Below are 27,463 nucleotides of genomic sequence, written 5' to 3'. Positions count from 1 at the left end.
GACAACATCTCAATGCTACTTCGGACTGTGCCGTTTAAACAAGCATTTTTTCACTGTTGTCCTTGAGCAATGGGGTGGTGCTCAGAATTGCTACTGCTAGTTGTTTTTTTTTCCCCCGGTGAAGCAATATCACAGGAAATCTTTCCGCAATATAACAAAATATAAACAATAACAGTACATCTACCCTGCTCACATCATTTTAAACACAAGATCATCTATTGATATGCTGATAATTCCTAAATCTTCTTCCCCTGCTGCCCCCCTTTTTTTAAAAGCTAGTTCTGTTTCATGAATTAAATCTCATGACCTTTGGCATATATTTTATGGATCCATTGCCCAAAGGTGCTCAGATACAATACAAATGATCAGTCACCAAGCAGGTAGACCATCCGTCAGTTGCAGCACAGCCAAACTCAATTGTTTCCTCAACCATAACTTGGGGTGCTTATTCCATTGGCTGGGGTTGGGGGAAAGATGCTGTTTTCTTTACTAACTGGCAATCTGTTTACTCTTTTGATAACCAAAGCCAATGAGCCCTGGCTCTACTAAGTATTTAAGGAAGGAGATTGCTTAAGTTTTGAAATATTAAGGCCTGGGCACATCATCCATGACCTTAGTTGAATGGTGAGGTAGGCCTGAAGAGCCAAATTACCTATGCCAACCCCTATTTCTAATGTACATTCTGAGAATTTAATTTCAGGTGTCATTTATATGAGGCAATGACTATTGTCCACTGAATTACAATGAGCTGTTTTAATTACTATTGGCTAAATATTTAATCAAGAGGAGGTGTTTGTGCTTTAGTATAATTACTTTTAAGCAAGAAAAAATTTGACTTCCATTTGGAAATCTGTCCCATTTCCAGACAGCCAGCCTACTTTTTGTTGGTTTATTAAATAACTAACAGTCACAGAAAACCTCCTCAGCCAGAATGCACTGCAAACCAATAAAACTGACAATCATGACAGGAAATGTTTAAAAGGCCCCTTTCACAACATTCAAGGAAATTAATCTCAGAAATGGAACAACATTTTACCAATTTGCTTGTGATCGCAGTTACATTAACTCTTACATGTCTCAAAAGTTCCTTCATCAAGCAGTGGGATCCATTGACATGTAACCATAATATGGCTTTGAAGTATGCTCCCACAACATGGCATGACGTGCAAAATTTATAAACATGGTCCATTTTTACATTTTATTTCTTGCATATTCTGTAGCTAGTTTTATAATTTCTTCCAAGTTGGAGCTGCTTCCCATTCCCTTAGCGACAACGTCAGAGCCTCCAGCATTCCCACCCATCCGTCCACAGACAGCAAGAGCCCAATCTGATGCAGAAAGGCTGCTAACCAAGTCCTAGCAAGAAAAAGAACACAAGGTGGGTGGACTGCAGAAAGGTGATGGAGAAGATGGGGTAAGAGGGTAAGGACTTTAAAAATGGATTTACTGAAGAACTGGTCAGCATTTATTGCCCATCCTGCATTGCGCTCAAGGTGGTGGGGGGAAAGCTGTGATTTTGAACCATTCCAGTCCATTTGGTACACCCACAATGCTGTTAAGTTGGAAGTTTCCAGATTTTGACTGAAGGAACGATATATTTTCCAAGTCAGAAATGTGAATTGCTTGAAGAGAAACAAGATGGTGATGTCCCCACATATCTTTACAATAGTGATTATGGATTTAAAGAGCCATGGTGAATTGCTGCAGTACACCTTGTAGCTAATACACACACTGCTGTTACTGAACTTTGTCCTGGATAGTGACAAGTATGTTTAACTGTTGTTGGAGCTGCACCCATTCAGACACATTCATTCATTACATTGCTAACTCTTGTGGATGGTGAACACTCAGGGGAGTCAGGTGGTGAGTTATCTGCTGCAGCGTTCCAAACCTTGGAACAACTATTTATATGGCAAATCCAGTTCAGTTTCTCGTAATGGTAACACAGAAATTTGATCGCGGGGAATTCAGAGATGGTGATACCATTAAATGACAAAGAACAGTTAGACTTTCAACTCTTGGAGATGTTCATTGTCTGACATGAAGTTACATGTCAATTGTCAACCTAAATCTGGGCACAGTCCACTAAAATAAATGAAGAACAATGAATGCTGGAAATCTGAAATGAAAACAGGAACTGCTGGAGAAACTCAATAGGTCTGGCAGCATCAGTGGAGGGAAAGCAGCGATAATGTTTTGGGTCTAGTGACCCTTCTTTAGAACTTCCTGCCAGACACAGTGACCACCAAGAGGGTCAGACCGGCAATGCAGGAGTATGGCTTTTCCTTCCTCAAATAACTACACTCATTTGGATACTTTTTGCAGGTTTGGGTGTGACCTGTCAGGGAACACAACTATACATTTGGCAGGGTCAAAACTAGAATGAGTAGTGGTGATAAAGGAACTCTACAGCCGGAGCACAGATAGGTGTTTCTGTGACATTGAAGAGACTCCAGGATGGCTGTTGCCTGCCTGGTGCCAGAGTCAAGGATGTCTCAGCAGGTACAGGGCATCCTGAAAGAGGAGGGTGAGCAGCTAGAGGTCATGGTACATATTGGTACTAAAGACACAGGCAGCAAGATGAGGTCCTGCAAAAGGAATTTAGGGAATGAGGCAGGAAATTGAAAAGAAGGACCTTCTAAGGTTGCAATCTCAGGATTACCCCTGTACCACGTGCTAATGAAGCCAGAAATAGGAAAATAACACAGTTGAATGAATGCCTACAGAGCTGGCATGGGAGAGAAGACTTCAAATATGTGGATCATTGGGATTTCTTCGAGGACAGGGGTGACCTCTAGAAGGATAGTTTGTGGCTAAACTGGAGGGTCACCAATACCCCTGTAGGGAAATTTGCTATTGCCATTCAGGATGATTTAAACTAGTGTGTGTGTGGGGGGTTGAAACCAAGTTCAGTAAGTCAGCATTTGCAGTGATCGAGGAGGTGGTAGAGGTTAAGTCAAGTAAGTCTAATAGGAAGAACAGGGAAGGCAAGGTTATTGAACACATTAGGGCTGCCAGTCTGAAGTGTATTTATTTTAATGCAAGGAGTACAACAGGTAAGGCCCATGAACTTAGAGCTTGTATTATTACAGGGGATTATAGAAACTTAGTTGAAAGAAGGGTGGGAATGGCAGCTCACAGTTCCAGGGTTCAGATGTTTCAGGTGTGATAGAGAGGGATGTAAATAATGTGGGGGAGCTGCATTATTGATTGAGGAAAATGTCATAGCTGAAAGAGGATATCATGGAAGGAACATCCAGCGAGGCAATATGGGTAGAACTCAGGAATAAGAAAGGTGCAATCAAAACAATGGGGGTCATACTGCTGTTAATATAAAAACACAAATGATTTGGTTGAAAATGTTGTTAGTCTGATTAATAAGTTTGCAGATGACAGAAAATGGAGGAGTTGTGGGTAGTGAGGAAGGTTGTCAAAGGATATAGCAGGATACAAACCACTTGCAAAGTTGAGCAGAGAAATGGCAGATGGAGTTTAATCCAGATAAGTGTGAGGTCTTGCATTTTAGGAGGTCAAATGCTAGTGCTAAGTATAATGTAAATGGCAGGACATTTAGGAAAATTAGTGTACAGAGGGATCTTAGGGTCCTAATCCACAGCTCCGTGAAAGTGGCCACACAAGTAGATACGGTAGTAAAGAAGGCAACTGATATATTTGCCTCTATAGATTGGGACGCTGAGTACAAGATTCAGAAAGCAATATTGCAGCTCTATAAACTCTGGTTAGGCCACGCTTACAGTTATTGCATTCAATTCTGGTCACCACATTACAGGAAGAACGTGGAGACTTTGCAGAAGTTTACCAGGATGCTCTTGAATTAGAGGGTGGGAGCTTTAATAGAGGGCTGTTTTCTCTGGGGCAGTGGAGGCTGAGGGGAGACAATAGGAGTTTATAAAATTATGAGGTCTTGGATAGGATTGACAGTAGAATCTTTTTCCCAGTGTTGAAATGTCTAATACTGGAGGGGATGCACTTAAGAGTGGGAAAGTTCAAAGGAGATGTGAGGGGCAAGTATTTTTTTAAACAGAGTTAAACGCCTGGAACATGGTGCTGGGAGCAGATACAATAGGGGCATTTAAGGGGCTTTTAGATAACTGTTTAAATAAGGATATGGAGTGATATGGACCATGAGCAGGCAGAAGGGATTAGTTTAATTTGGTATCATTTTTAGCACAACATCATGGGCTGATGGGCCTTTCCTGTGCTATAATGTTCGATGTTCTCTTGATATACAGAGGAGTCTTGGGCACAACTTTTCAGATTGTTAAGTGCAAGTGTTGTGGCTCTACTGGAATAGTTGGGCCAAGGGCTTGGCAAATTCTGGTGCAGAAACCTTCAGTACTATTGCTGGAATATTGTCAGGGCTCATACAGTGTCGGGTCACTTCTTGATTTAACATGGAGTGAATCAAAGAGGTTCACCTGCACATCTGCCAATGTGGTATACTGCATCCACTGTACCCGGTGTGGATTCCTCTACATTGGGGAAACCAAGCGGAGGCTTGGGGACCGCTTTGCAGAACACCTCCGCTCAGTTCGCAACAAACAACTGCACCTCCCAGTCGCAAACCATTTCCACTCCCCCTCCCATTCTTTAGACGACATGTCCATCATGGGCCTCCTGCACTGCCACAATGATGCCACCCTGTCTCTGCCTCCCTAACCTGTTCTTCCTCTCACCCATCCCTTCCTCCCACCCCAAGCTGCACCCCCATCTACCTACTAACTTCATCCCACCTCCTTGACCTGTCCGTCTTCCCTGGACTGACCTATCCCCTCCCTACCTCCCCACCTATACTCTCTCCACCTATCTTCTTTTCTCTCCCCATCTTCGGTCCGCCTCCCCCTCTCTCCCTATTTATTCCAGAACCCTTACCCCATCCCCCTCTCTGATGAAGGGTCTAGGCCCGAGACGTCAGCTTTTGTGCTCCTGAGATGCTGCTTGGCCTGCTGTGTTCATCCAGCCTCACATTTTATTATCTTGGATTCTCCAGCTTCTGCAGTTCCCATTATCTCTGCCTAAAGACTGGTATCGCTTGGTCTTTTGAAATCCATCTTTTCCAAATACTATCAGAGATAATGGGAACTGCAGATGCTGGAGATTCCAAGATAATAAAATGTGAGGCTGGATGAACACAGCAGGCCAAGCAGCATCTCAGGAGCACAAAAGCTTTTGTGCTCCTGAGATGCTGCTTGGCCTGCTGTGTTCATCCAGCCTCACATTTTATTATTTTCCAAATACTACTTTTGTATTACAAGTTTTATGCAAAATCCATCCCATTTAGCACAATGGTAGTGCCACACAACATGACAGAAGGTATCCACAAGGGTATGTGGGGACAGGGTGAGCCGAGGGGTTGAATTGACAGAGGACAGGAAATGGGAATAATCTGGTCACAGTAAGAGGGTTGTAACCCCCATCACCTGGTGGAGGAAGGTGTCCCCAATGAGTGAAGGTGACTTTCAGTGATTTCTATTAGGGACAGGTTACCACAGTGATTTCAGTTAGGGGGAGGGCTCTCTTTATTCTGTTACTTACCTTTGGGACTTGACATGCACACAGGATCTTCCCAGAATCTAGCTGGCTCAGGAGCATCACAGGTGATCGAGGCATTTTTTCAGAGATTTTATTCACCATTTTCATTAGAATCTATAACCAACAGGGATTGATACAGCAATCAGGAGCAGGTGGGAAGTAGCAAGAATGGTGCACGTGTAAGCAAGCTTGATTGATACAGCTGGAAGGGACAGTCTAACTTACCGAGATTGACTGGACAGGAAAGAAGTCCACAATCAATGTTTGGTGCAAATGACTCTCCAGAAAAACCTGCACTTTCTCAGCAGCCTGAAAACAGTAAGTGCACGGCGTGTGAGAGATTGAGTTCAGGATGTGGCTGTGTTTGAGTGCCCACCCAATCCATATTCTGGACTTTTCCCCTCTTCCCAGATGTATCCATCTTTGCAGAGAGTGGCAGTCCAGAGGCCCAGGGAGATGGTCTGGAAAGACAGGTTCAATTCTCAAATAGCAGCTGGTGAATATTAAAAAACCCTGATTGAAAGGTAGTGTCATCATCATAGCCCAGGAAACTATCATCGATCATTGGAAAAACCTGTCTGGTTCACTAATGTTTCTCGGGGGGGTGGGGGGGAATTTTTACTTGGTCTGGCCTACAGGGGACTCCAGGCCCACAGCTAAATGGACCTCTCTCATCCTCTGAACAATAAGGGATGGGTAATAATTGCTGGCATAGCCAGCAACACCCACATTCCAACACCCAAACTCCAGTCTCATCATCTCTTATGTACCATTCTCTGGTCACACCCATTCCTGCTCCCCTCATAATCCTGTGGGCCCGCCCCACCAACATTCCACTCTGCATCCCCCATCCAGCTCAAGTACCTCTCTGCTCTCCAGTTTCCTAATGGCTGTGTTTGCAGTTCGGTGAAGAGCTCGGAGTCTCTCCTGGAGTTGTCGGCGATCTCGATGCAGTATCACAGCTCCGTCTACAACCTGAGGGATTCAAACTTTCCATTATCACATAGCTGTCACCTCATATTCACAGGAGCAACTTTAACACTAAGCTAGCAGTCACAGCCCACTACTACTATGTATACTATAAAGCCTGCGGTGTCGGAGGGCCAGGGGTCAGTGAGCACCGCACTGTCAGAGGGTCAGTACAGGGGGTGCACCACAGTGAGGAGGATTAGTAGTTAGTGTGTCCCCCTTCTGTCTTGGGTGTACGTAAATGATACTCACATCAGTTAACTGACCGATTTCTTTTGACAGCCTTTGTGAATCCACCAGCGACTTCATTCCATTATCAAGGCGCAAAGACAGAGAGTCAACTTCTTCAGCAAGGATCCGTCCCAGCTCTCGGGCCTGAGGCAAAGAGGTCAATCATCTCAGCATGACAGCTCCTGCTTAAATCTGTCCTCACCAAATACGTACATTGATCGGGCACCTTTCATCATTCCAATCAACTCAAAATTACTGTAGTAGCTGTTGTAGCATAGGAAACACAGCCACCAATTTGCACACAGGATAAACAGCAATGTATTAATGATCAGAGCACTTTTTTTAAAAAGGTCATTGGAAGAATAAAAATTGCCAGAAGTTTTTTTTTCCCCCCAAATACTTGGAGTATTCTTATGAAGGTAGATGAAATCTTTAAATAAATTCATATAAATAAGTTTGAAATAATAGGCACTAGAGAGATTGGGTTATACAGTGAACAAGGTTGAGAACTGAATATTTAAAGTTATTTGACATGCCAGAAAAATAGAAAGAAAAATACATAAGCAAAGGATGAGATCAATACAATCGTTACAGTTAGCTAGACTCAGAAGATCAAGGTGCAAATCAGTTCAGGTGAGTAAGGAAGAGCAAAGGAAAGAAGTCACTTGTAAATTTATAGACCCTGACAGGAGCTACACAGTGGAATGGAGCATAAATCCAGAAATTGTGGCATCTTGTAAGAAAGGTATGAAAACAGGCCTGGGAAAAATTAAAAACAAAAATGGAAATTGCTGGAATAACTCAGGTCTGGCAGCATCTATGGACAGAAAGCAAATGTAACATTTCAGGTCCACCGACTCTTCTACAGACGTGATATTAGCTTAGAAAGCATTATGGTATATGTGCTGAAGATGGGCGGGGAATGGAGTAAACAATAGGTAGAGATGGAGCCCAGACAGACAACACCACAGTTGGGCAGACAAAGGAGTGGGTAAAGGTCAGCGCAGGAGAATCAATAGCTGCTAATGGAGAAAAACAGCCTTCATACTGACTGGGTAAATCAAACTGACAAAGGCAGATTGACTGGTGGATAGCAACCCACAGTTTCTAGCCCATTCTGCAAACCGCCCATTCTGAACCTACCGGGGGCACGGTAATCTGTAATGAAGCAGCATTAATGATCTCAGAAAATGATCATCTTGGATTTGATGAATTTCACATTCTGTTTGCAAGAAAGAAACCTGGCTCTTTAGCTAGATTCTAAACATAGTAAAAGGCAAATAAAAAAAGCATTGGGGCTGATTTGGGTACCGAGTGGACTGAGAAAATAGTTTAAAGGTAAGATGGTAGAAAAGCACGGGTAGATGCTTGACCACTTACATCCTAACTCTCATATCAGAGATATATTCCATTGTTACTTCTCAATGTGAGAAGGAGGATGCACCATTGGTAGCTAAATAAGGAAGTTAAGGATGGTAGCAAATTGGAAGAAAGGGCATGAAAAACTGTGAAGGTTAGGAGTAGGCAAGCAGCTTGAGAAAGTTTTAGAAACTAGCAAATAATGATTTTAAAAGAAAGGGAGAAACTAGAATATGAGAATAAATGAGCCTGGGCTATAATAACAAACAGTGGACATTTTGTTTATTATAAAAATACAAAAGTGGCAAGAGTGAACAGTGGTCCATTAGAGGACGAGACTGGGGAAATACCCCAGGGTACAGGAGTCCAAAACTGAACTGCATAGGTTTAAGATGAGAGGGGAAAGATTTAGAAGAGGCAACATTTTCACACAGAGGGTGATGTGTATATGGAACAAGCTACTACAAGCAGTAGACACAAATACAATTACAACATTTAAAGGCTATTCATACAGGGACATGGATGGAAAATGTATAGAGGTATACCAGCCAAATGCGAGCTTATGAGACTAGTTCAGTGTAGGAAATTGGGTCAGCATGGAAAAGTTAGGCAGAAGGGTCAGTTTCCATATTATTTCTATCTCTGCCAAACACTACCCTCCCCATCAGAGTGCAGCTCTAATTCGGTGGCAATACCACGGCTAACTGCTCACCTCTTTGGCTTCCTCTCCTGTAATGGCGAGTATTCTGCTGATGCCTTTGCCCAGCTGCCTCTCTGATACAATCACAAGATCCTGGATCATACCTGTCCGCAGCAAATGTCTGCACAAAGATGTATGAGCAAACAGTTTGAGAACATATCTCAACCTTTACTGTCCTATCAAACACTGTACAGCAAAGGGTAACATATAGAATAAAGATTCTTCTACTCTTTTAAACAAGAAGCAAAGTTTCCTGTACTCTTAAACTGAAAATACATCTCTCTCTCCACAATTCTCATCAAATACATGAAAGAAAGCACACGGTGAGATGCAGAGTGAGGGTCTCTCTACGCTAACCCCTTAAACATGTGCAGGATAGGCAAAGTACAGTTCTGAGGAAGGGTCACCGGACCCGAAACATTAACTCTGCTTTTTCCTTCACAGATGCTGCCAGATCTGCTGGGCTTTTCCAGCAACTTTATTTTTGTTCCTGATTTACAACATCTGCAGTTCTTTCGGTTTTTATTAAGTAAAATACAAGGTCAGATACAGAGTAAAACTTCCCTCACACTTTCCCTAACAAGCCCTCCCAGACAGGTTCAGCATGGGGTAGTAGGAACTGCCAATGCTGGAGAACCTGAGATAACACGGCGTGAAGCTGGATGAATACAGCGGGCCAAGCAGCAAAGCTTGACATTTCGGGTCAGGACCCTTCTCCTGACCCAAAATGTCAAGCTTTCCTGCTCCTCTGATGCTGCTTGGCCTTGTGTTCATCCAGCTTCACACTAGGTACAGCTTGGGGTTAGGCGGAGACAAGGTTAGCCCACACTCAGGAATGTGTTACTCACGTCCCACAGCACAGCTCCACAGAAGTGTGTTGTTTGTCACTTGAATGCAGTAACTGTTCGACAGGCACCCCAACTGACACCACACGCACAGGATCTGGATAAACCTGGCACAGTAAAGCAAATCCATCAGCTCCTGATTACAGGAAACTATTGTCCAGAAACCCAAGGGCCTAACAGTGGTCTGGCCCTCAATCCGATACTTCCTCATCCAGTAAACCTCCATTCCAGATGAAATTATAAAAATTCAGAGGGATAATACAACGCAGACAGATTTGTCAGAAGAACAGACCTGAACAAATGGACTCAGAAGTGGGGTACAAGGTGCCATGGCTAGACGGATTGAAAGCAAATCCCAAACTAGATTTCTATATTAAAGTTCTACCCATTTTAAAAGTTAAAAATAGTTGACCTTGCTGGGATGTAAAATGGCATGATTATATTTCCAGAGGCTTCTCATCATCCTGCTACAGTTGCTAGAGAGGGGGCATCGAGATGAGCCATCTGCCTCCAACCAGCCCTGGAGAAATCACGAAACCTATTACATTAAAATGGGTAAATGCTGTTACCGCTTCACTTCACAATGGAAATTCCGAAGAGGGTGCCCTGTGCTAATGGGCACTCCCCCGAGAGAGCCCTGTATCGTTGAAAAGGGTGGAAGGAGATGCCTGCTTTTGTACCTCATCGATACTCCTGAGTCCTCTAATGCAGTTGACTTGATTTAAAGGGACATCTGCTGTGTATACATGCTCATCACGACATATCACATCTCGCACAATCTCCTCCACTGTCTCCAACTGCTGTCCAGTGACTGGAGTCTGCAACAAAACCAAAGGCGGCAATGTGTTAAACTGAACCAGGACATGAGCATATTCAACATGCTACATCACATCATCATACCAAAATTGGAAGAGCTTACAGATGAATCAAGCAACAAACACCACTATCACATTCCCCGGATATGTCCAGTCCCAACAAAAGGACCAACCCAGCAGAGGTGACAGCACAGTGGTGTACAGTCGGCTGAAGGTGCCCTGAGAGTCCTCGACGTTGGCTCCAGTTCTCACAAAGTCTAATGGCATAGGCCAGGAGTGGGGAAGGAAACCTCCTGCTGATTACCGTGGACCACCCTCTTTGGCTGATGGATCAGTGGTCTTCTACGCTGAGGAATACTTACAGGAACAAGGGCGCACAATATCCTCCAGATGCGTGACTATGGCATTCATTACAAAAAGTGGCACTGTATCATCACAATAATAATTGTGTTGGCCGAGTCCCAAACTGGGTCTGCGACAGAAGGAACTAACAAGAGGGAAAACCATACTTGATCTCATCCTTACCAATCTGCCAGCTGCAGTTCCATCTGTCCATCACACTATTCGTAAAAGTAACTACTACCCAGTTCATGTGGAGACAAGGTCCCACCTTCACATTGAGAATAGCCTCCAAAATGTTACATGGCACTATCACCGTGCTAAATAAGACAGGCTTCAAATAGATCTAACAACTCCAGACTGGGCATCCTCAAGGTGCTGTGGGCCATCAACAAAACAAAAAGTGTAACCTTATGGTCCAGCATATCTCTCATTCTACAACTGCTATCAAGCCAGGAGATCAATCCCGGGTCAGCAGCGAGTGCAAAGTGGCATGCCACAACCAGACACACATAAAAATGAGGTGTCAATCTGAAGAAGTTACAATTCAGGAATACTTGCATACCAAACAGCATAAACAACAAAACGAGATAGAGTTAAGTGATCCCACAGCCTACAGTTCAGATCTAGGCTCTGCAGCCCTGCCACATCCAGTCGTGAATGGTGGAGGACAACTAAACAAACCACTAGAGGTGGCTGCTCTACAAATATCCCCATCCTCAATGATGGAAGAGTCCAGCACATCAGTGCAAAAAAGATAAGGCTGAAGCATTTCGCAGCCATCTTCAACCAGAAGTGCTGAGTGGATGATCCATCTCAGCCTCGTCTAATGGTCCCCAACATCACAGATACTATGGCTTCAGCCAATATGATTCATTTCATGTGATATCAAGAAATCATGAAAGACATGGACACTGCAAAGGCTACGGGCTGTGATAACATTCCGGGAATAGTACTGAAGGCTTCTGCTCCAGAACATGCCGCTCCCCTAGCCAAGCTACTCTAGTACAGCTACAACACTTGCATCTGACAATGTGGCAAAATATCCAAGTACATCACACACACAAACAGGAACAAATACAACCCCATCAATTACTGCACCATCAGTCTCCTCTCAATGATCAGTAAAGTGATGGAAGGTGTCATTAACAGTGCTCCTGACCTCATTACAGCCTTGGATCAAACATGGACAAAAGAGCTGAATTCCAGAGGTGAGGCGAGAGTGACAGCTCTTGACATCAAGGCTGCATTCAAAGGATTGTCAAAACTGGAGTCAATGGGAATCAAAGGAAAACTGCTGCTTTGAGTAATACCTGGCATATAGGAAGACTGATATTGTTATTCAAGGTCAGCCATCTTGGCTCCAGGGGCCCAACCATTTTCAGCTGCTTCATCAATGACCTATCATTCATCAAAAGGTCAGAACTGAGGCTTTTGGCTGATGATTGCACAATATTCAGCATTATTCACAACTGCTCAGACACCGAAACAGCCCATGTCTAAATTGAGCAAGACTTGGAAAATATCCAGACTTGGACTGAAGTGGCAAGTAACAAGCGCTCCACAAAAATGTCAGGCAATAATCTCTTCCAATAAGAGACAATCTAAGATCATCCCTTGACAATCAATGGGTATACCATCGCTGAATTCCACTGTTATCAACACTGCTATCAACATCCTGAGGCTTGTCATCGAACAAACACTGAATTGAAGTGACTAAATAAATAGTGTAGCTACGAGAGAAGATCAGAGACTAGCAGTGAGTAATCCATATTTTGGTTGCCAAGCCTGCCCAACATGGGGTGGAGAAGGCACAAGTCAAGAGTGTGATGACTGCTCTGGCCACACCCTGGGTCAGAGAATAAGTGTTGTTAAGGAAAGGCCTTGTGCTAACATTGTCAACAAACTCCTGCACCTAGTATTCCCTCCTGTAATCTTCAACAAGCTTGGGCTGATGGTAATGATCAACTGGAGGATATGCTGGGCCATAAGGTTACAAATTGTGTTGGGGTGCAATTCTCCTACTGATGGCCAATAACACTACACAGATGCACAATTTTGAGTCATTAGGTATGCTCAAAGTTTCTGCCTTCAGCAAGGTGTTCCTGTCATATAACATGATGGACAGTATCTTCAAAGTGAAGACTGGACTTTGTCTCCACAAGGACAGTGCAGTGGCCACTCCTACTGATAGTCGTGGACAGATTGAGGAGAAAGTATATAATGAAGGAGGAAGGAGAGGTCTAGAATAGTAGATATGAATGAAAAATGATGGAGGAGTCCTCCGTGCAACTTAACACTGCCAGTAATTGGTTGGACCAAATGGAATTTCCAATACATGGATAGATTGGAGAAAGTGAGGCTGTTTTCCTTAGAAAGGAGAAGGTTGAGAGGAAATCTGATAGAAGTTTTCAAAATCATGAATCTGGACAGACTAGGAAGAAACTATTTCCATGGTAGAAGAATCGGGAACCAGAATGCACAAATTTAAGGCAACTGGCAAAAGAAGCAATGGTGTCTTTAAGGTTTAGACTATATTATCAACATCGAGGATGTTGAATTTTAATCAGGCAAAACAGATTTTCATTTCAGTTCAGTAAAGGCCCCAACATCAGTGTTTTACTTGCTTTGCTTTCTCTAAGAGATTAGAAAATGTTATAGAACAATGAGCTCAACAGATTATTTAAGTGCCTCCTGCGGAGCTAACTGGTGAACATTTAAAATGCTGAGTTTCGTGACCTACACAGAAATAGACAATTAGAGGCCAGAATCAGGTTTATGTTCAGAAAAACACTAACTGCAGCAGAACAAGTTTTCCAAAATCTCATGACACAGAGATTTTAGTTGGTCAAAATTTTCCAGGTTTTGAGAACTTTGTACAGGTTTGCAGCTCATGAAAACTACAAAGTAGCACAGGCTAACAGAATCGGAAAGTCGTCTCTGGGCCATCAAAATTAGAAAGAGTCAAGTGTAAACCTTAAAGTGATGACAGGAGTAATGCTTCACTGGATATGAACATCTGTAAATTTACGTTGCTGGGATATTGATTGAATTTTTGTTTTTGCTGTTTGTGTTAAGGTTTTTCTAAATTATCAAATAGCTTTGTTTTGTTCTTCTGTGTAGTAGACTTATGCTCCTTTGTTAAAAGTAAATTGCCAACCTCTTGTGAATATGTTCAGTGCCCAATCACCACGGTAACCAAACTACAAAAATAAAACTTTCGGTCTTTCAAGCCAGGTTTCAATTTGGGGAAAAAAAAACAAAGAACTGCAAATGTTGGAAATCTGCAACAAAAACAGAAATTCCTTGAGAAAAACAACAGGTGTGGGCAAATAGCAGAACCGAGTCACTGGACCCACAATGTTGACTCTGCTTTCTCTCCAAACGGTGCCAGACCTGCTGAGTTTCTCCAGCAATTTCTGTTCTTGTTTCATTTTGGAGTCTTGACTTTTCCAGTATTACCATCAGCTGCAACCATAACAAAAGCAACATGAAAGGGGAGAGAAAGATCAAAGTCTGGAACACAATGTCTCAGTGTGGTTGAGGCAGGTCCCATTGAAACACTCGAAAGGTAATTAGTGTTACCTGAAAAAGAAAAAAAAAAATGCAGGATTACAGACAAGGTAGTGGTGTAGTGGAAATATCGCTGGGTTGATAATCTAGAACTCCTTTGGGAACACAAATCCAATCATGGCATTTGGCGAAATTTGAATTCAATGTAAAAGAAAACCTGGAATAAGAAGCTGGCCTAATGACAATCATATAACCATTGTCAACTGTCACAAATAATCTTTCTGGCTCATTAATGGCCTTCAGGGCAGAAAGCTGCCATCCTTACCTGGTCTGTGCCTCATGACAGAAAGCAATGTGGTTGACTCCCAACTGCCCTCTGGGCAATGGCAGATGAGCAATAAATGCTGACCCATTCGGTGACATCCACATCCCATGAATGGATATAAAAGCGTGTGAGAACGGCATTAGGCTAGTAAATGATTTGGATGAACAGTACAGACACGATGGGCCAATTGCTCCCTTCTGCACTTTAAGAATTCGGTGTGCCTGTATGACTCTTATGCTTTCTGTGCTTTATATCTGATGTATTCCTTTGGTAGCCAGGGTCAACACAAAACTACTGTGATACCTCAATTGTGGCTGTGGGGTTTAGTATAAAACACCACCAGAATTCTGAAGGGCACATTTGCTATGTAGATAAAATCATCTTTGTAGTGAAGTGACGCGCACAGTGCAATCCCAGTCCTCCCATCTTCTGGCTAGAGACTAAGATTGACAATAAAGCCCTCTCTCCCTCCTGTCAGAGGAGATACAGATTGGAATGAAATCTCAAGGAAGGTGCACTATACAATGGAACAGCTTCAGGAGACAGTGATGGTCCCAGTTCTCTTCCTGCCAGCAGAGATCACTGGGCCCAAGGACATGACACAAAGACTGGTTACTTGAAAACAGAGCAGCCCACAGTGAGGTTAGATGTGGCACAAGACTACATAGACAGTGAAGATGCTAAAAGTGATTCCTACCCTGATATTATAGTCAAAGCGCAGTCGATCAGCGGTGATGTGTGATCCTCTCTGCTCAGTGTGATCTCCCAGGACACAGCGCAAGGCATAGTTCAGCAGATGAGTGGCTGTGTGTTTCACCATGCAGGCAAGACGGTGAGCCTTGGAAAGTACCATATTTAAAAAATGGCATTACAGTCAAACAGTGGCATAGCAGTTACATTTTAGTATAGTCACCCAGAGGACTGTGAAATAATGAGTTCAAATGCCACCATGGGTGCTGCAGAAAGTTAATAAACTGGTTTTTTTTAAATTCCTAATCTGAATGATCATGAAACTATCAAATTGTTGTAAAAACCTATTTGGCTAACTGATGTCTTTGAGGAAAGGAAATCTGCCAGCCTTACCTGGTCTGACCTATATAACCCAAGACCACAGAAACGTGGTTGACTCTTCACTGCCCTCTGAAAGGGCTCAGCAAGACACCAAAGCAGTAGTTCATCACCATTGTTTCCAGAACAATTAAAGTCAGGCAATAAACACTGACCTACATACTATCATCCACATCATAAGAATGGACAGACAAAATGGGCCACAAGCATTGACATGCTACAGTACACAATAACAGGGGCACAGCGAACGCCAATCAATGGCCCAGTAAGTGGCCAGCAACTTTTCCATCAAAAGCATTAAGTTAAATACCTCATTCACAAACAAGTCGATTCTGTCTCCAACGTGTAATGATTCTGGCACACTGACAGTGTGAATCACAAAGCCACCAGCTGCCTGCACATTCACCACTGGTAGCAGAACATCCTGATGAAGAAAATCAGAATTGAGCAGAGTTCCTAGTTATGGCAAGGCTGATGTATGTCAAGTATTACAACCCTGCTCCCTCTCACCTCAGTCAGCCCTTGGGAATGAGGACACCAGCTTCCCACAGTTCGGGGCCCGGTGCGGAAGGCGCGCCGCGGGGGCCCGGCGCAGTAGGGCGCGCCGCGGGGGCCCGGGGCCCGGCACAGGAGGGCGCGCCGCGGGGGCCCGGGGCCCGGCACAGGAGGGCGCGCCGCGGGGGCCCGGGGCCCGGCACAGGAGGGCGCGCCGCGGGGGCCCGGGGCCCGGCACAGGAGGGCGCTTCGTGGAGGGCATGTCACAAGCCCTGTCAGTCAGCAGCCGGAGGGCTGGGGAAACAAAGGGTTAGATTTTAGCACTGAAACCACACCATGCAGTCAAACTTGCCTGATGACCCTCTCGTACAAAATAACCCAGGTCATGGGTCTGCCCACCCTGCTCGCTGTAGAAATTGGTTTGGTCCAGGATGACACCACATGTCTGACTTTGCCCCACTTCCTTCACCAATGAGTTGTTATCATACAATGCGACTACAGTGGCCTGGCAGGGACTCAATACTGGAAAACAAATACACACAGTTTCACAAACAAAAACCAAAACTGCAGAAACTCATATGGTCTTTGGGTACAGTGACTGATTCAGCAAAATGTTGACTCTTTTTTTCCCCCCACAGATGTTGCCAGACTCTGCTGAATGTTTCCAGCAATTTCTGCTTTTGTTTCAGATTTCCAGTTCTTTGTGAAATAAGAACCGAGAGATCCACAGTTCTTTGTTTTATAAGCACAGATTCACACTCGCTGCAGAGTCAAAACCCAACAATTTCATCCCTGGGGTCAAAGCAAACATCACTGTGTCTCTCTCCTACATTACCTGTCTTAGGAGTTGTTGATGTCAACAGCACAGACGAATATTTACTCTTTATCTAACTCCATGCTGTCACTGTCCCAGGAGATTTTTTTGATGGGGACAGTATGGGGAGATCAGTGTGTCTTACCCATTGCTATACACGTCCTGGTAGTGTTTGATGGGGACAGTGTAGAGGTAGCTTTATTCTGTATCTAACCCTGTGCAGCACCATTCTTATAGTATTTGATGGGGACAGCAAACTTTACTTACCATTTACCTTTCATTTAAAAGACGAGAAAACTAGTTTAAAAGAGACCGGGGCTCAGCGCAGAGGGCTTGGCGCGGGGGCATCTAACCCTGTGCTGTATCTGTGGGAGCGGCGTGAGGGGGGTTTATTCTGTATCTGATCCCAAGTAGTACCTATGCTTCAGTGTTCACTGGACACAGCAGAGAGGGATCTTTATTCTGTATCTAACACTGTACTGTCCCCATCTTGGGAGTGACTGATGAGGACAGTGTCAAAGGATCTTTACTCTCACTTTAAAACAGTATAGGCAGCTTTACTGTGTTTACCCCTGTGCTGTCCCTGTTCTGGAAGTTATATGGGAACTCGGTACAGATTGCTTTATTGTGTGTTTCAAAGAGTAGAGAGAGCTTTTCTCTGCATCTACCCCCATGCCATCCCTGTTGTGGGAGTCTGAGGTGGTTGGGGGGCGGGGGGAAGACAGCATCGAGGGCATTTTCTTTTCAGTTTAAACGGGGATAGAGAAATTTACTTGCTGTTGAAAAGAACAGAAGGAGCTCCAGGCTGTATCCCTTGCTGTCCCTGTCCAGGATTGATGGAAACATGTAGAGAGTGCTTTATTCTGTATCTAACACCATGCTGTCTCAGTTTGATTGGGACAGTGTATATGGAGCTTTGTCTGGTACCCAACCCTGTGCTGGGACTGTCCTGGAGAGTGGATGAGGATTGTGTTGCGAGAGCTTTACATTCAGTTTAAATGAGTAAAGGCTTTTAGTTTCAATCTGAGAGTGTAGAGGGAGACTTAATTTGCATCTAACCCTGTATATGTCCTGGGAGTGTTTGATGGGGTCAGTGTAGAGTACAGAGAAGGTTCACCAGGATGTTGCCTGGTCTCCAGGGCATTAACTATGAGAAAAGGTTAAAAAGACTAGGATTGTTTTCACTGGAAAGATGGCGGCTGAGAGGAGACCCGATAGGGATCTACAAAATTATGAGAGGCATAGATAGGGTAGATAGTCAAAGGCTTTTTCCTAGGGTTGAAGTTTCAATTACAAGGCGGCACAGGTTCAGATTCAGAGGGGGAAAGTTTAAGGGAGATGTGTGAGGGAAGTTTTCCATGCAGAGAGTGGTAGCAGCCTGGAATGCACTACCAGAAGAGGTGGAGGAAGCAGGCACATCGAAGACATTTAAGAGGCATCTAGATGGGTACATGAACAGGGATAGAATAGAGGGATACAAATCGAAATACAGCAAGTTTGTTTTTAGATTAATTAGGGCACGATGGTCCGCACAAGCTTGGAGGGCCAAAAGGCCTGTTGCTGTGCAGTACTACTTCATTTGTTCATTTGGAACTTTAATTTGCATCTAACCCTCGCGGCTGTACCTGTTCTGGAAGTGTCTGATGGAGACAGTGTCTAACGAGCTTCACTTGATGTCTAACCTCTCGTTCTCAGTCAAATTCCAATTGTTTCTTTTGCACTTGTTGAGATGAGCATGCCTAAGAGCTAGCTCCGGGGGCACAGGGAATTTGTTTACCATATTTGCCATCCTGAAGCTTGTAAATGTATTTTGCTGAATCGTCTGTTCGGGGCACTCCAGTCCTCTGGAGTTCGCTTATGTCTTGTATACACAGCACTCTGTCCGGTTGCAAATCTGACTGGGGCAATGGTCTAAGACGCTGCAAAGACAGAAACAAATCCATCGTGAGCAAATTGTATCAGTGATAATGGGAACTGCAGATGCTGGAGAATCCAAGATAACAAAGTGTGGAGCTGGATGAACACAGCAGACCAAGCAGCATCTCAGGAGCACAAAAGCTGATGTTTCGGGCCTAGACCCTAAGGGATGCTGCTTGGCCTGCTGTGTTCATCCAGCTCCACACTTTGTCATCGTGAGCAAATGTGAGGTTTTGCACTTTGGGAAAAAGAATACAGGTATGGACTATTTTCTAAATGGTGAGAAAATTCGTAAAGCACAAGTACGAAGGGATCTGAGAGCGTTGGTCCAGGATTGTCTCAAAGTTAACTTGCAGGTAGAGTCCATGATTAAGAAAGCGAATGTAATGTCGTTTATCTCAAGAGGGATGGAATATAAAAGCAGTGACGTGATTCTGAGGCTTTATAAAGCCCTAGTCAGGCCCCATTTAGAATACGGTGTCCAATTTTGGGGCCCACACCTCAGGAAGGACATACTAGCCCTGGAGCAGGTCCAGCAGAGATTCACATGGATGATCCCTGGAATGGTAGATTTAATGTACGATGAACAGCTGAGGATCCTGAGATTGCATTCATTAGATTTTAGAAGGTTGAGGGGAGATCTAATAGAAACTTACAAGGTAATGTTTGCCTTAGAAAGGGTGGACACTGGGAAGTTGTTTCTGTTAGGCAGGGAGACGAGGACTCGTGGGCACAGCCTTAGAATTAGAGGGGGTAAATTTAAAACAGAAATGAGGAGACATTTCTTCAGCCAGAGAGTGGGGGCTTGTGGAATTCATTGCCACGGAGTGCAGTGGAAGCCGGGACGTTGGATGCCTTCAAGGCAGAGATCGATAAATTCTTGATCTCAAAAGGAATCAAGTGCTACAGGGAGAGTGCAGGGACGTGGAGTTGAAATGCCCATCAGCCATGGTTTAAATGGCGGAGTGGACTCAATGGGCCGAATGGCTTTACTTCCACTCCTATGTCTTATGGTCTAAACTACAATATCCCAACAGAGAGCTCAGAACAGCTCATGTACAGAAAATCCAACGCAAGAATTTCTTGAAACTTAACTTTTATTTTTCAATGCCTCCTCCTCCCTTGTCTGTGAAGCCAGTATGAGGTCACGGGTCAAAGTCCTGGAACTCCCTCCTAAAACGTTGTCTATGTACTCAGACCTAGTGAGCTGCAGCAATTCAAGACACAGCTTAGCACCGCAGTCTCAAAGCAATCAGGGATGAGTAATAAATGCTGGACCAGCCAGCAATACCTACATCTGAAGGACAAATGAGAAAGAGAGTCATACCTATTTATCACAAACCATCCCTACATCTCCAACCCAGATCACTGTCACTGATTCAGGTGAAATGAGCCAACCTTGTTACATGCAGTTCAAGCAGAGGGAGGGGAAGAGAGCGCAAATAAGACAGAAAGAGGCTACAACTATGCTACAGATGAAAACAGCATACATTAGAATGCTGTGCCTTGCTCACACTTCACAAATGACCCTGAACGACATCAACAACTTGAACATATATTGCAATTGTGCCACCTTCTGCTAGAGGATCTATTTTGCAAACAGGGAAATGTTGTTACAACTGTACAGGGTGTTCCTGAGGCTGCACCTGGAGTACTGCGTAGTGTTGATTCCTGTATTTAAGAAAGGATATAATAGCAATGGAGGCAGTTCAAGAGCAATTCACTGCACTGACTCCTGGGATGAAAGGGTGGATATAGTATGGAGCCAGAGGAACTCAGCAGGTCAGGTGGCAGAGGAACTGGAAAGTCGACATTTCAGTTTGGGAGGTTTCATAATACCTTTATTAGGTCCTGACCTGAAACATCAACTTTCCTGCACCTCTGATGCTGCTTTACATGCTGTGTTCCTCCAGCTCCACACTATCAACTCTGACTTCCAGCATCTGCAATTCTGATTATCTCCTGGGATGAAAAGGTAGAGTTTTCAATAATAATAATGGCCTTTATTCACTAGAGTTTAGGAAAATGAGGGTGGGGGGAGGCAGCACGATCCTATTGAAACAAAGATTCTGAGGGAGCTTCAGAGGGTAAATGGTGAGATGATGCTTCCACTAGTGAAGGAATATTGGAATGGAGGACATGGTTACAGAACAAGAGGACACTCATTTAAAACTGAGGTGTGAAGGAATTTCTTCTCCCAGAAGTTAGCAAATGTCTGGAATGCTCTTCTCAGAGCAGAGTTGTGGAGGCTAGATCAAGGAAAGTATTTAGAGACAAGGTACATAGATTTTTGAAACACTGGGGGAGTTGAGGGCTGAGAGGAACTGGCATGAAAGAGGCCTGTGACAGATCAGCTGTCATATTGCACAACGGAAGAACAAGCTTCAGGGGTCAAGTGATCTACTGTTGCTCCTGTTCTTTATGTCTGTATATGGTGTTTCTCAGGCATATAAACAATGTTTGATTAAAAAAACAAATAAAGGTAATTCTGGATGAGCTAATCACTTTGATAAACAGTCGAAGTTCTTAACTGAGGGAAGTGAGGTAAAGCCGCAGCGAGGTGTGGGGAGGGAATCCCACGCTGGCAGCAATAACACGGTATCCTGCACTCTGTTGTTATTCTAATACTTATTGTATGATCTGCGTGTAAAGCTCACAAAACACTTTTCACGTGACAGTAATAAATCAAACCAAACTCTGACAACTGAAAGTGTAGCCACTATTGGTGAAATGATTCAAATCCAGGATGCATAAGAAACAAGAATTAGAGAGCTCCGTTATCTCCGGAGGGTTCTAGAGCTGAGAGTCTTGAGGAATCAAGCGGAGGGGTAGGAGAAGCCACATAGGCTAGACTGACACATCACTCATGAGCTTCTGGGCAGCTCATCCAACATCTTAAAATCTCACCTCTGCCTCTTCCTTTGCCAACTGTCCCAAGGCTTCAGTGTCCATGATCACCGCCTTTTCTTCCAGCATGAGGCTAACCAGATCGAGGGGGAAGCCCAGGTTCCTGTGCAGAGACCAGGCCACATCCACTACAAAGACGGAGAAGGATGATTGTGATGGTTCCACATCTACAATTGCGTCATCCTAACCAAAGTCAGCGCTCATTTTCCAGATAACCAGTCCAAACCTCACTGCCTTTCTAGTCCTGATACGTGAACATAGGCTGTCAGAAGGTGACCAACCACATCTGGAAGACCTCAGTGCAAATCTATGTCCTTGCTGCCTCAAGAGAAGTCACTGAACCATTGACAGAAACAGGGCATAAACCGTGGATGACATTCACCTTCATGCCTCATCCACCACTCATTGCATTATTGTAAGGAGCACAGTTACGACGGGACTGCAACTGGGTGGGAATTCAGCTGAGTGAGACAAAACCCAAGTGAGATTTGAATGACTACAACTAGAAATTTGAATCAAAAAGGAAATTTGGAGCTAAAGGGGACAGAGGTGTTTTAACTCGAGTTTACTGCAAGAAGCAAACTCACCAGAGCTAAGTGGGACCACAGCATGTGATGCAAGTGCAGGGAAAGAAGCTAATTGGTGAGTGGGTCTGGTGTACATTTCTAATCTTTAAAGTAAAAGTCAGTCTTCACTTTGTGTTTAGGTCTCCACTGTTTTTCTTCTCCCTTTTCCTAGAAAATTCCTTGAGTATTAGATCAACACCAGATTGACAAAGCCAGTATATTAATCAGGAGTGACTTTTGTCCTCATGCAGATTGTGAAAATCAAATTGGCAGAGGAAGCCATGAGGAAGAATTTTTGGGACACTTTTTGTGAATCCAACCAGGGATCAGGCAATTTTGATGTATAATTAATAAAATGCTTCAATGAATGATGTCAGAATAAAAGATCCCCTGGGAAACAGTGATCGTAACATGGTAAATTTTAGCATTCAATTTGAGAGGGAGGAATTTGGAATTTGGAAACTGTGCTAAATGTGAATAATAGCAATTTATTGAAGCTTTAAAAAAATCAATCAACGAAAACAAGCAGACATTTCAGGATACAGTTTGTGACTTGCAACAAAGATATATCCTAGCAAGGAAGGGGATTCCAGGAAGGGTATAAACCAACCATGGTTAACCAAAGAAGTTAAGTATACTATCAAAATGAAAAAAAAGCAATGTAGAAGAGAGTAATGGAAGCAAAAGGATTGAGAAAGTTTTAAAACCACACAAGATGATCAAAGAATGAGAGAGGGCGGAAATCAACTTTGAGCGTAAATTGGCAAGTGACATCCAAATGGATGGCATGTGCTTGTTTAAATATATAAAAAGGAAGAGAAAAATCAAGGCGAATACAGGCTGTTAGAGGCAGCAACTGGGGCACCAGGAAATAATAGAGTTGTAGCAGTCTTCACGATTGAGGGCACTAATAATATTTCTAATATACTGAAGCAATCAAGGGGTGAAACAGTAAGAGGAAATAAATATAATAATCACGTAAGGACGGCCCATGTTTGAAAGATAAAATGGCCGACAAGAGGTAAACAGAATAAAACAGCCTGCTCTAACATTTAATTGAAACAAAATGGTACTTTTGAACAGATCTGCTCCAAGGTGAACAGGAGGCCCTACAAGCGACAGTTTGATAAGAGGATGCCTAACGGTAGACAAGCGATTGATTCCAGTTCTTTAGTAAGAGGATGTTGCCCAAATTGCCAACAGCACCACTTAAAATAAGGGGCGTAAATCTCAGCCCACGAACTAGCTAAACTATCTCATTAAACAGCTGTGAAAACAACAGCTAAAGTTATTTTGTAGTAACTGGTTGTTTCTTTGAAGTTATTCACAATATTAAGAAATAGGTTCTAGTTAAAGATTTTCAGATTATCAGAGATAGATTTCAAGATAAGTATTGTTACACATGTAACCAAAAATATAATAGAAGCATTGGGGGAGGAAAACATTTAAATATATGTGAAAGTTAATAAGTCTCAGGAAATGTTTTCTCGTATCTCTAAAAAATATGCTTGAACAAGATAGATTGGTTGCAACTTACTAATCACAAAGTGCTAACATTAGAAACAGCTGTATAACTTTATAATATTAATTTGTTATTAAGTTAGTTATGAACTTCTGGCAGTTAAAACCAACTATCTTTAATATTTCACAGGTATAAGTGTGCATATATAAAATTGGGACGGTGGAAAATATAAGAATAATAACAGAATTTGATAAAGCTAGCACATGAATTACAATGAACAGAATTCAAGCAGTCGTTACAGAAAAGAACATCTGGGACAGACCAGAAGGAGTGTAACTGGTAACTTCAGAATGCTAATTCTTAGGATGCATAGAAAGATCCCAAGGCCTGACGATTAAGGACAAGCATATGGACGTACATGGAATAGTGTAGGTTAGATGGGCTTGAGATCGGTAGGACAGGTCGGCACAACATTGAGGGCCGAAGGGCCTGTACTGTGCTGTAATGTTCTATGTTCTATGATTATAATGTCTGTAAAACACCACGAAATCATGGGAACCTGGGGCTATCTACAGGAGTGCTCATCATTGATTAGGCGTTTCATAGGATTGGGTGTACGGAATAAGGGGAAGGACAGTGACCAGCTGGGTGTGATTACTGTAATGCAATGTATTAAAATGCTGTATTTTCACTGTAAAAGTCACAGCATGTTACTGACCTCTCTTCCAATATGAACCAAGATTAAGGGAATAATTGTGTTCTCACGTCGAGACCAGATTCAGGGGAGATCCTTTGGCTGCTTTTCTACATTAATGCCATTAATGCTGAATTAATGCCTACCACTTGCCTGAATCCTGCCTGCCAACTCTTTGTCCCCAGGGGGGAGGAGGAGGAGGAAACCTTCCTTCAGCAGCTGCTGGAAGCTGTGACTTGTAATTAATACATCAGAAATGCTTTATAAGTGTAATCATCCACCGCCTTCACACTGCTTCCTGCAAACCAATGAAAGCATCTGACAAATGGGTCTAGGTCAGATTGGGATGTCTGGTCAGCGTAGACAAGTTGGGCCAAAGGGCATGATTCCACGCTGTAGGTCTCTATTAACTGTAGAAGTGGGATTGAGAAGTAGCATTCTGACAAGCACAAGACTGATCTCAACATATCCTGTGAACAGACAGCACTGAACTGTTTTCTTGATTTTCATTCCATCCATAACTGTTCATGTTTTTTTATTCTATCTTTGCACGTAAGGCAGTGCTTATAAGGGAATCAGAGTTTTAATGAGTAGAGTTTTATGCCAAATGTTCATAATTGTTTTCCTTCAGCTAGAGTTATTTACTTGTTATAAAATAATCATTTTCTTAAGTACAGAAACTGCGCCATACTTTGTCAGTCTGAGTCTAAAAGATAGGTAAACTAGGAAATTTGCACACTTTTAAAAACCTGAAAACTTTTGTGATAACTACAGGAATTGCAGGGCTTGATTTCCAGCATGCTAACGTGACAGTGTGCAATCCAGACAGGTAAATTAAGTTAACCTTGGGTATGAAGGGATTGTCTCTTGAGGAAAGGTGGAGTAAATTGGGCCTCTCTTAATTGGGGTTTAGAAGACTGAGGTGACCTTATGGGAACATACAAGATTCTGAGGGGAATTGACAGGATTGGTGCGGAAAGGTTGTTTCACCTATGAAACCGTATAGGACCAGGGGGTATAATCTCAGAGTAAGGGATCGCCCATTTAAGACAGAGATGAGGAGGAATTTCTTCTTGCAGGGGAGGGTAGTGAATCTGTAGAATTCTTTACCGCAGAGGGCTGCATATTCAAGGCTGAGACAAACATCCAAGATGGCGACAAAGTAGAAGTGCAACGCGAAGGCTTCTCAGGGAGCCTGGAGCTTGTCAATTCTGCCTGCTTTGCTTTTTCATTCATTCTATGAATTCTTTTTTAATGCTTCCATTTATTATGGTACCTTATTTTTTTTTAAACAACTTTGGCATAAGGCACCTTCTCCTGGACTAGGCCCAGCAATGAGGTGGTTTCCAACCACCCAGAATGGCGGCATAGTTCTGGCACCTGGTTGTGCCATTTCTCCATGTTGCTGTCTTGTCCAGGAGGGGCGGTCTCGGCCTGGAGCCCTGTTCATATCCCAGCATGGAGGTCTTCAGCTTCCAGGTATTCCAGTGGCTTGGTGAAGATCAAGTCCCAATGCAGAGGTCTTGCCTGGCTTCAAAGGGGACTTCCAGGTCTTCCAACGGCCAGGCCCTGTGTGGTCATTTCAGCACAGCATGGCGGTTTTGGCCTGGTTTTCCACAGACCTCAAATGCATGAGCCATTAATTTAGTGGTGAGGAACTTTTACTTTTTTTCTTATTTATGACTTGTCATTAATTTAACTTTGTGGTATGGCCACTGGTAAAATTTTACACCTCTTTTTGGTAAAAATTCACATTAGAATAATTTCTGTTGTATTCAGAATTTTAATTAGTAAAAGGTTATGTGGAAAAGGCAGCAATGTGGAATTGAGGAATATCAGATCAACCATGATCTCATTAAATAGTGAAGCATGGTAGATGCGAATGTCCATCTGCTCCTATATCTTATGGTCTCTATCTTATGCTGTATTGTGGTCTCCCTCAAAATATCCTCCAGGTATCCACACTATCCAGCTCCCTTTAAAATCTTACATCAGATCATCTCTCATCATTCCCCTAACCCCCAATGGGCATGTACTTAATCTATTCCACATTTCTTCATGAAATCAGTCCTTCATTCCAGAATAAGTCAAGTAAACATTGCTGAACTGCTTCTAAAATAATCTCAGTTTTTTCAAAACAATGTCATACCCAAACTACACATAGTAGTCCAGATGTGGTCTCACCAACATTCTGTACAGCTGCAGTAAAGCCTGCTTTATTTCATGTTCCTTCATAACAAACAACCACATTCCATTTGCCATCCTAATCACTTACTTGGCGTCTGAACTTTGTGATTCTATACCAGAACACCCAGAGATCCCTCTGTTCCTTTGACTTCTGTAACCTCTCTCCATTTAAAATGTATTTCTTCTTGTTGAGGCACATTAGATGTCATTTACCCACATAATACTCCCTCTTCACGGATCCGATGGGGGTAGGTGGATTAGAGGAAACTAGGCCAGTCCATGAGATATACCGAGTGAAGGTTTGTGAAGCAAGACTAAAGGAGAACACCTCAATATACAAGGAATGCCTATACACATCTCCAGTACCTGGGAAGCTCTGTGAATTGTCCATTTTCTGCAAAGTTCTATCAATGACACGGCGTCCACGGTGCAAGCTGGAGAGAAAGGCAGCTTCATTCTCATTAATTGTGTCCATGATCTGAAAAAGGAACACGTCAGAGATCATGTTGCAAGGCTCATAGGGTGACAAAGGTGGAAAACTGGACACTTGTCTTTATCAGTCATGGGTCATGGCACAGATTATAACAGCAAGGAAGTTACATTGGAGCTGTACAAAACTTTGGCTAAGCTAAAGAAGGAAAACTGCATACAGTTTTGGTTTCTTCATTATAGGAAAGCTGTGATTACACTGGAGGGCTTACAGA

General features: G+C 43.2%; 1 protein-coding gene across 2 annotated transcripts in view; it reads right to left on the bottom strand.

The window, feature by feature from the left end:
- Positions 1 to 1,007: 1,007 nt before the first annotated feature.
- aars2 (alanyl-tRNA synthetase 2, mitochondrial (putative)) overlaps positions 1,008 to 27,463 on the bottom strand; it is a 44,298-nt gene continuing 17,842 nt past the window's right edge. Inside the window, exons 9-22 of one of the 2 annotated variants that reach the window (XM_048531347.1) lie at positions 27,126 to 27,237; positions 21,851 to 21,978; positions 18,804 to 18,945; positions 16,565 to 16,734; positions 16,028 to 16,141; positions 15,347 to 15,487; positions 10,338 to 10,475; positions 9,661 to 9,764; positions 8,825 to 8,933; positions 6,775 to 6,897; positions 6,418 to 6,528; positions 5,779 to 5,862; positions 5,557 to 5,667; positions 1,008 to 1,356 (exon numbers count right to left, since the gene is read on the bottom strand). In XM_048531347.1, the coding sequence (XP_048387304.1) occupies positions 1,192 to 1,356; positions 5,557 to 5,667; positions 5,779 to 5,862; positions 6,418 to 6,528; positions 6,775 to 6,897; positions 8,825 to 8,933; positions 9,661 to 9,764; positions 10,338 to 10,475; positions 15,347 to 15,487; positions 16,028 to 16,141; positions 16,565 to 16,734; positions 18,804 to 18,945; positions 21,851 to 21,978; positions 27,126 to 27,237 (1,752 nt within the window). In that variant the 3' untranslated portion in view covers positions 1,008 to 1,191. Of the gene's footprint in view, positions 1,357 to 5,556; positions 5,668 to 5,778; positions 5,863 to 5,883; positions 6,015 to 6,417; positions 6,529 to 6,774; positions 6,898 to 8,824; positions 8,934 to 9,660; positions 9,765 to 10,337; positions 10,476 to 15,346; positions 15,488 to 16,027; positions 16,142 to 16,564; positions 16,735 to 18,803; positions 18,946 to 21,850; positions 21,979 to 27,125; positions 27,238 to 27,463 lie in introns of those variants that run through there. The other variant, XM_048531346.1, reaches the window with a different exon arrangement.

The sequence above is a fragment of the Stegostoma tigrinum genome, chromosome 4 (assembly GCF_030684315.1).
Source record: "Stegostoma tigrinum isolate sSteTig4 chromosome 4, sSteTig4.hap1, whole genome shotgun sequence".
In the NCBI taxonomy this organism is placed as follows: Eukaryota; Metazoa; Chordata; class Chondrichthyes; order Orectolobiformes; family Stegostomatidae; genus Stegostoma; species Stegostoma tigrinum.
The sequence above is the reverse complement of the archived record's forward strand: the minus strand, read 5'-3'. Positions and strand labels throughout refer to the sequence as shown.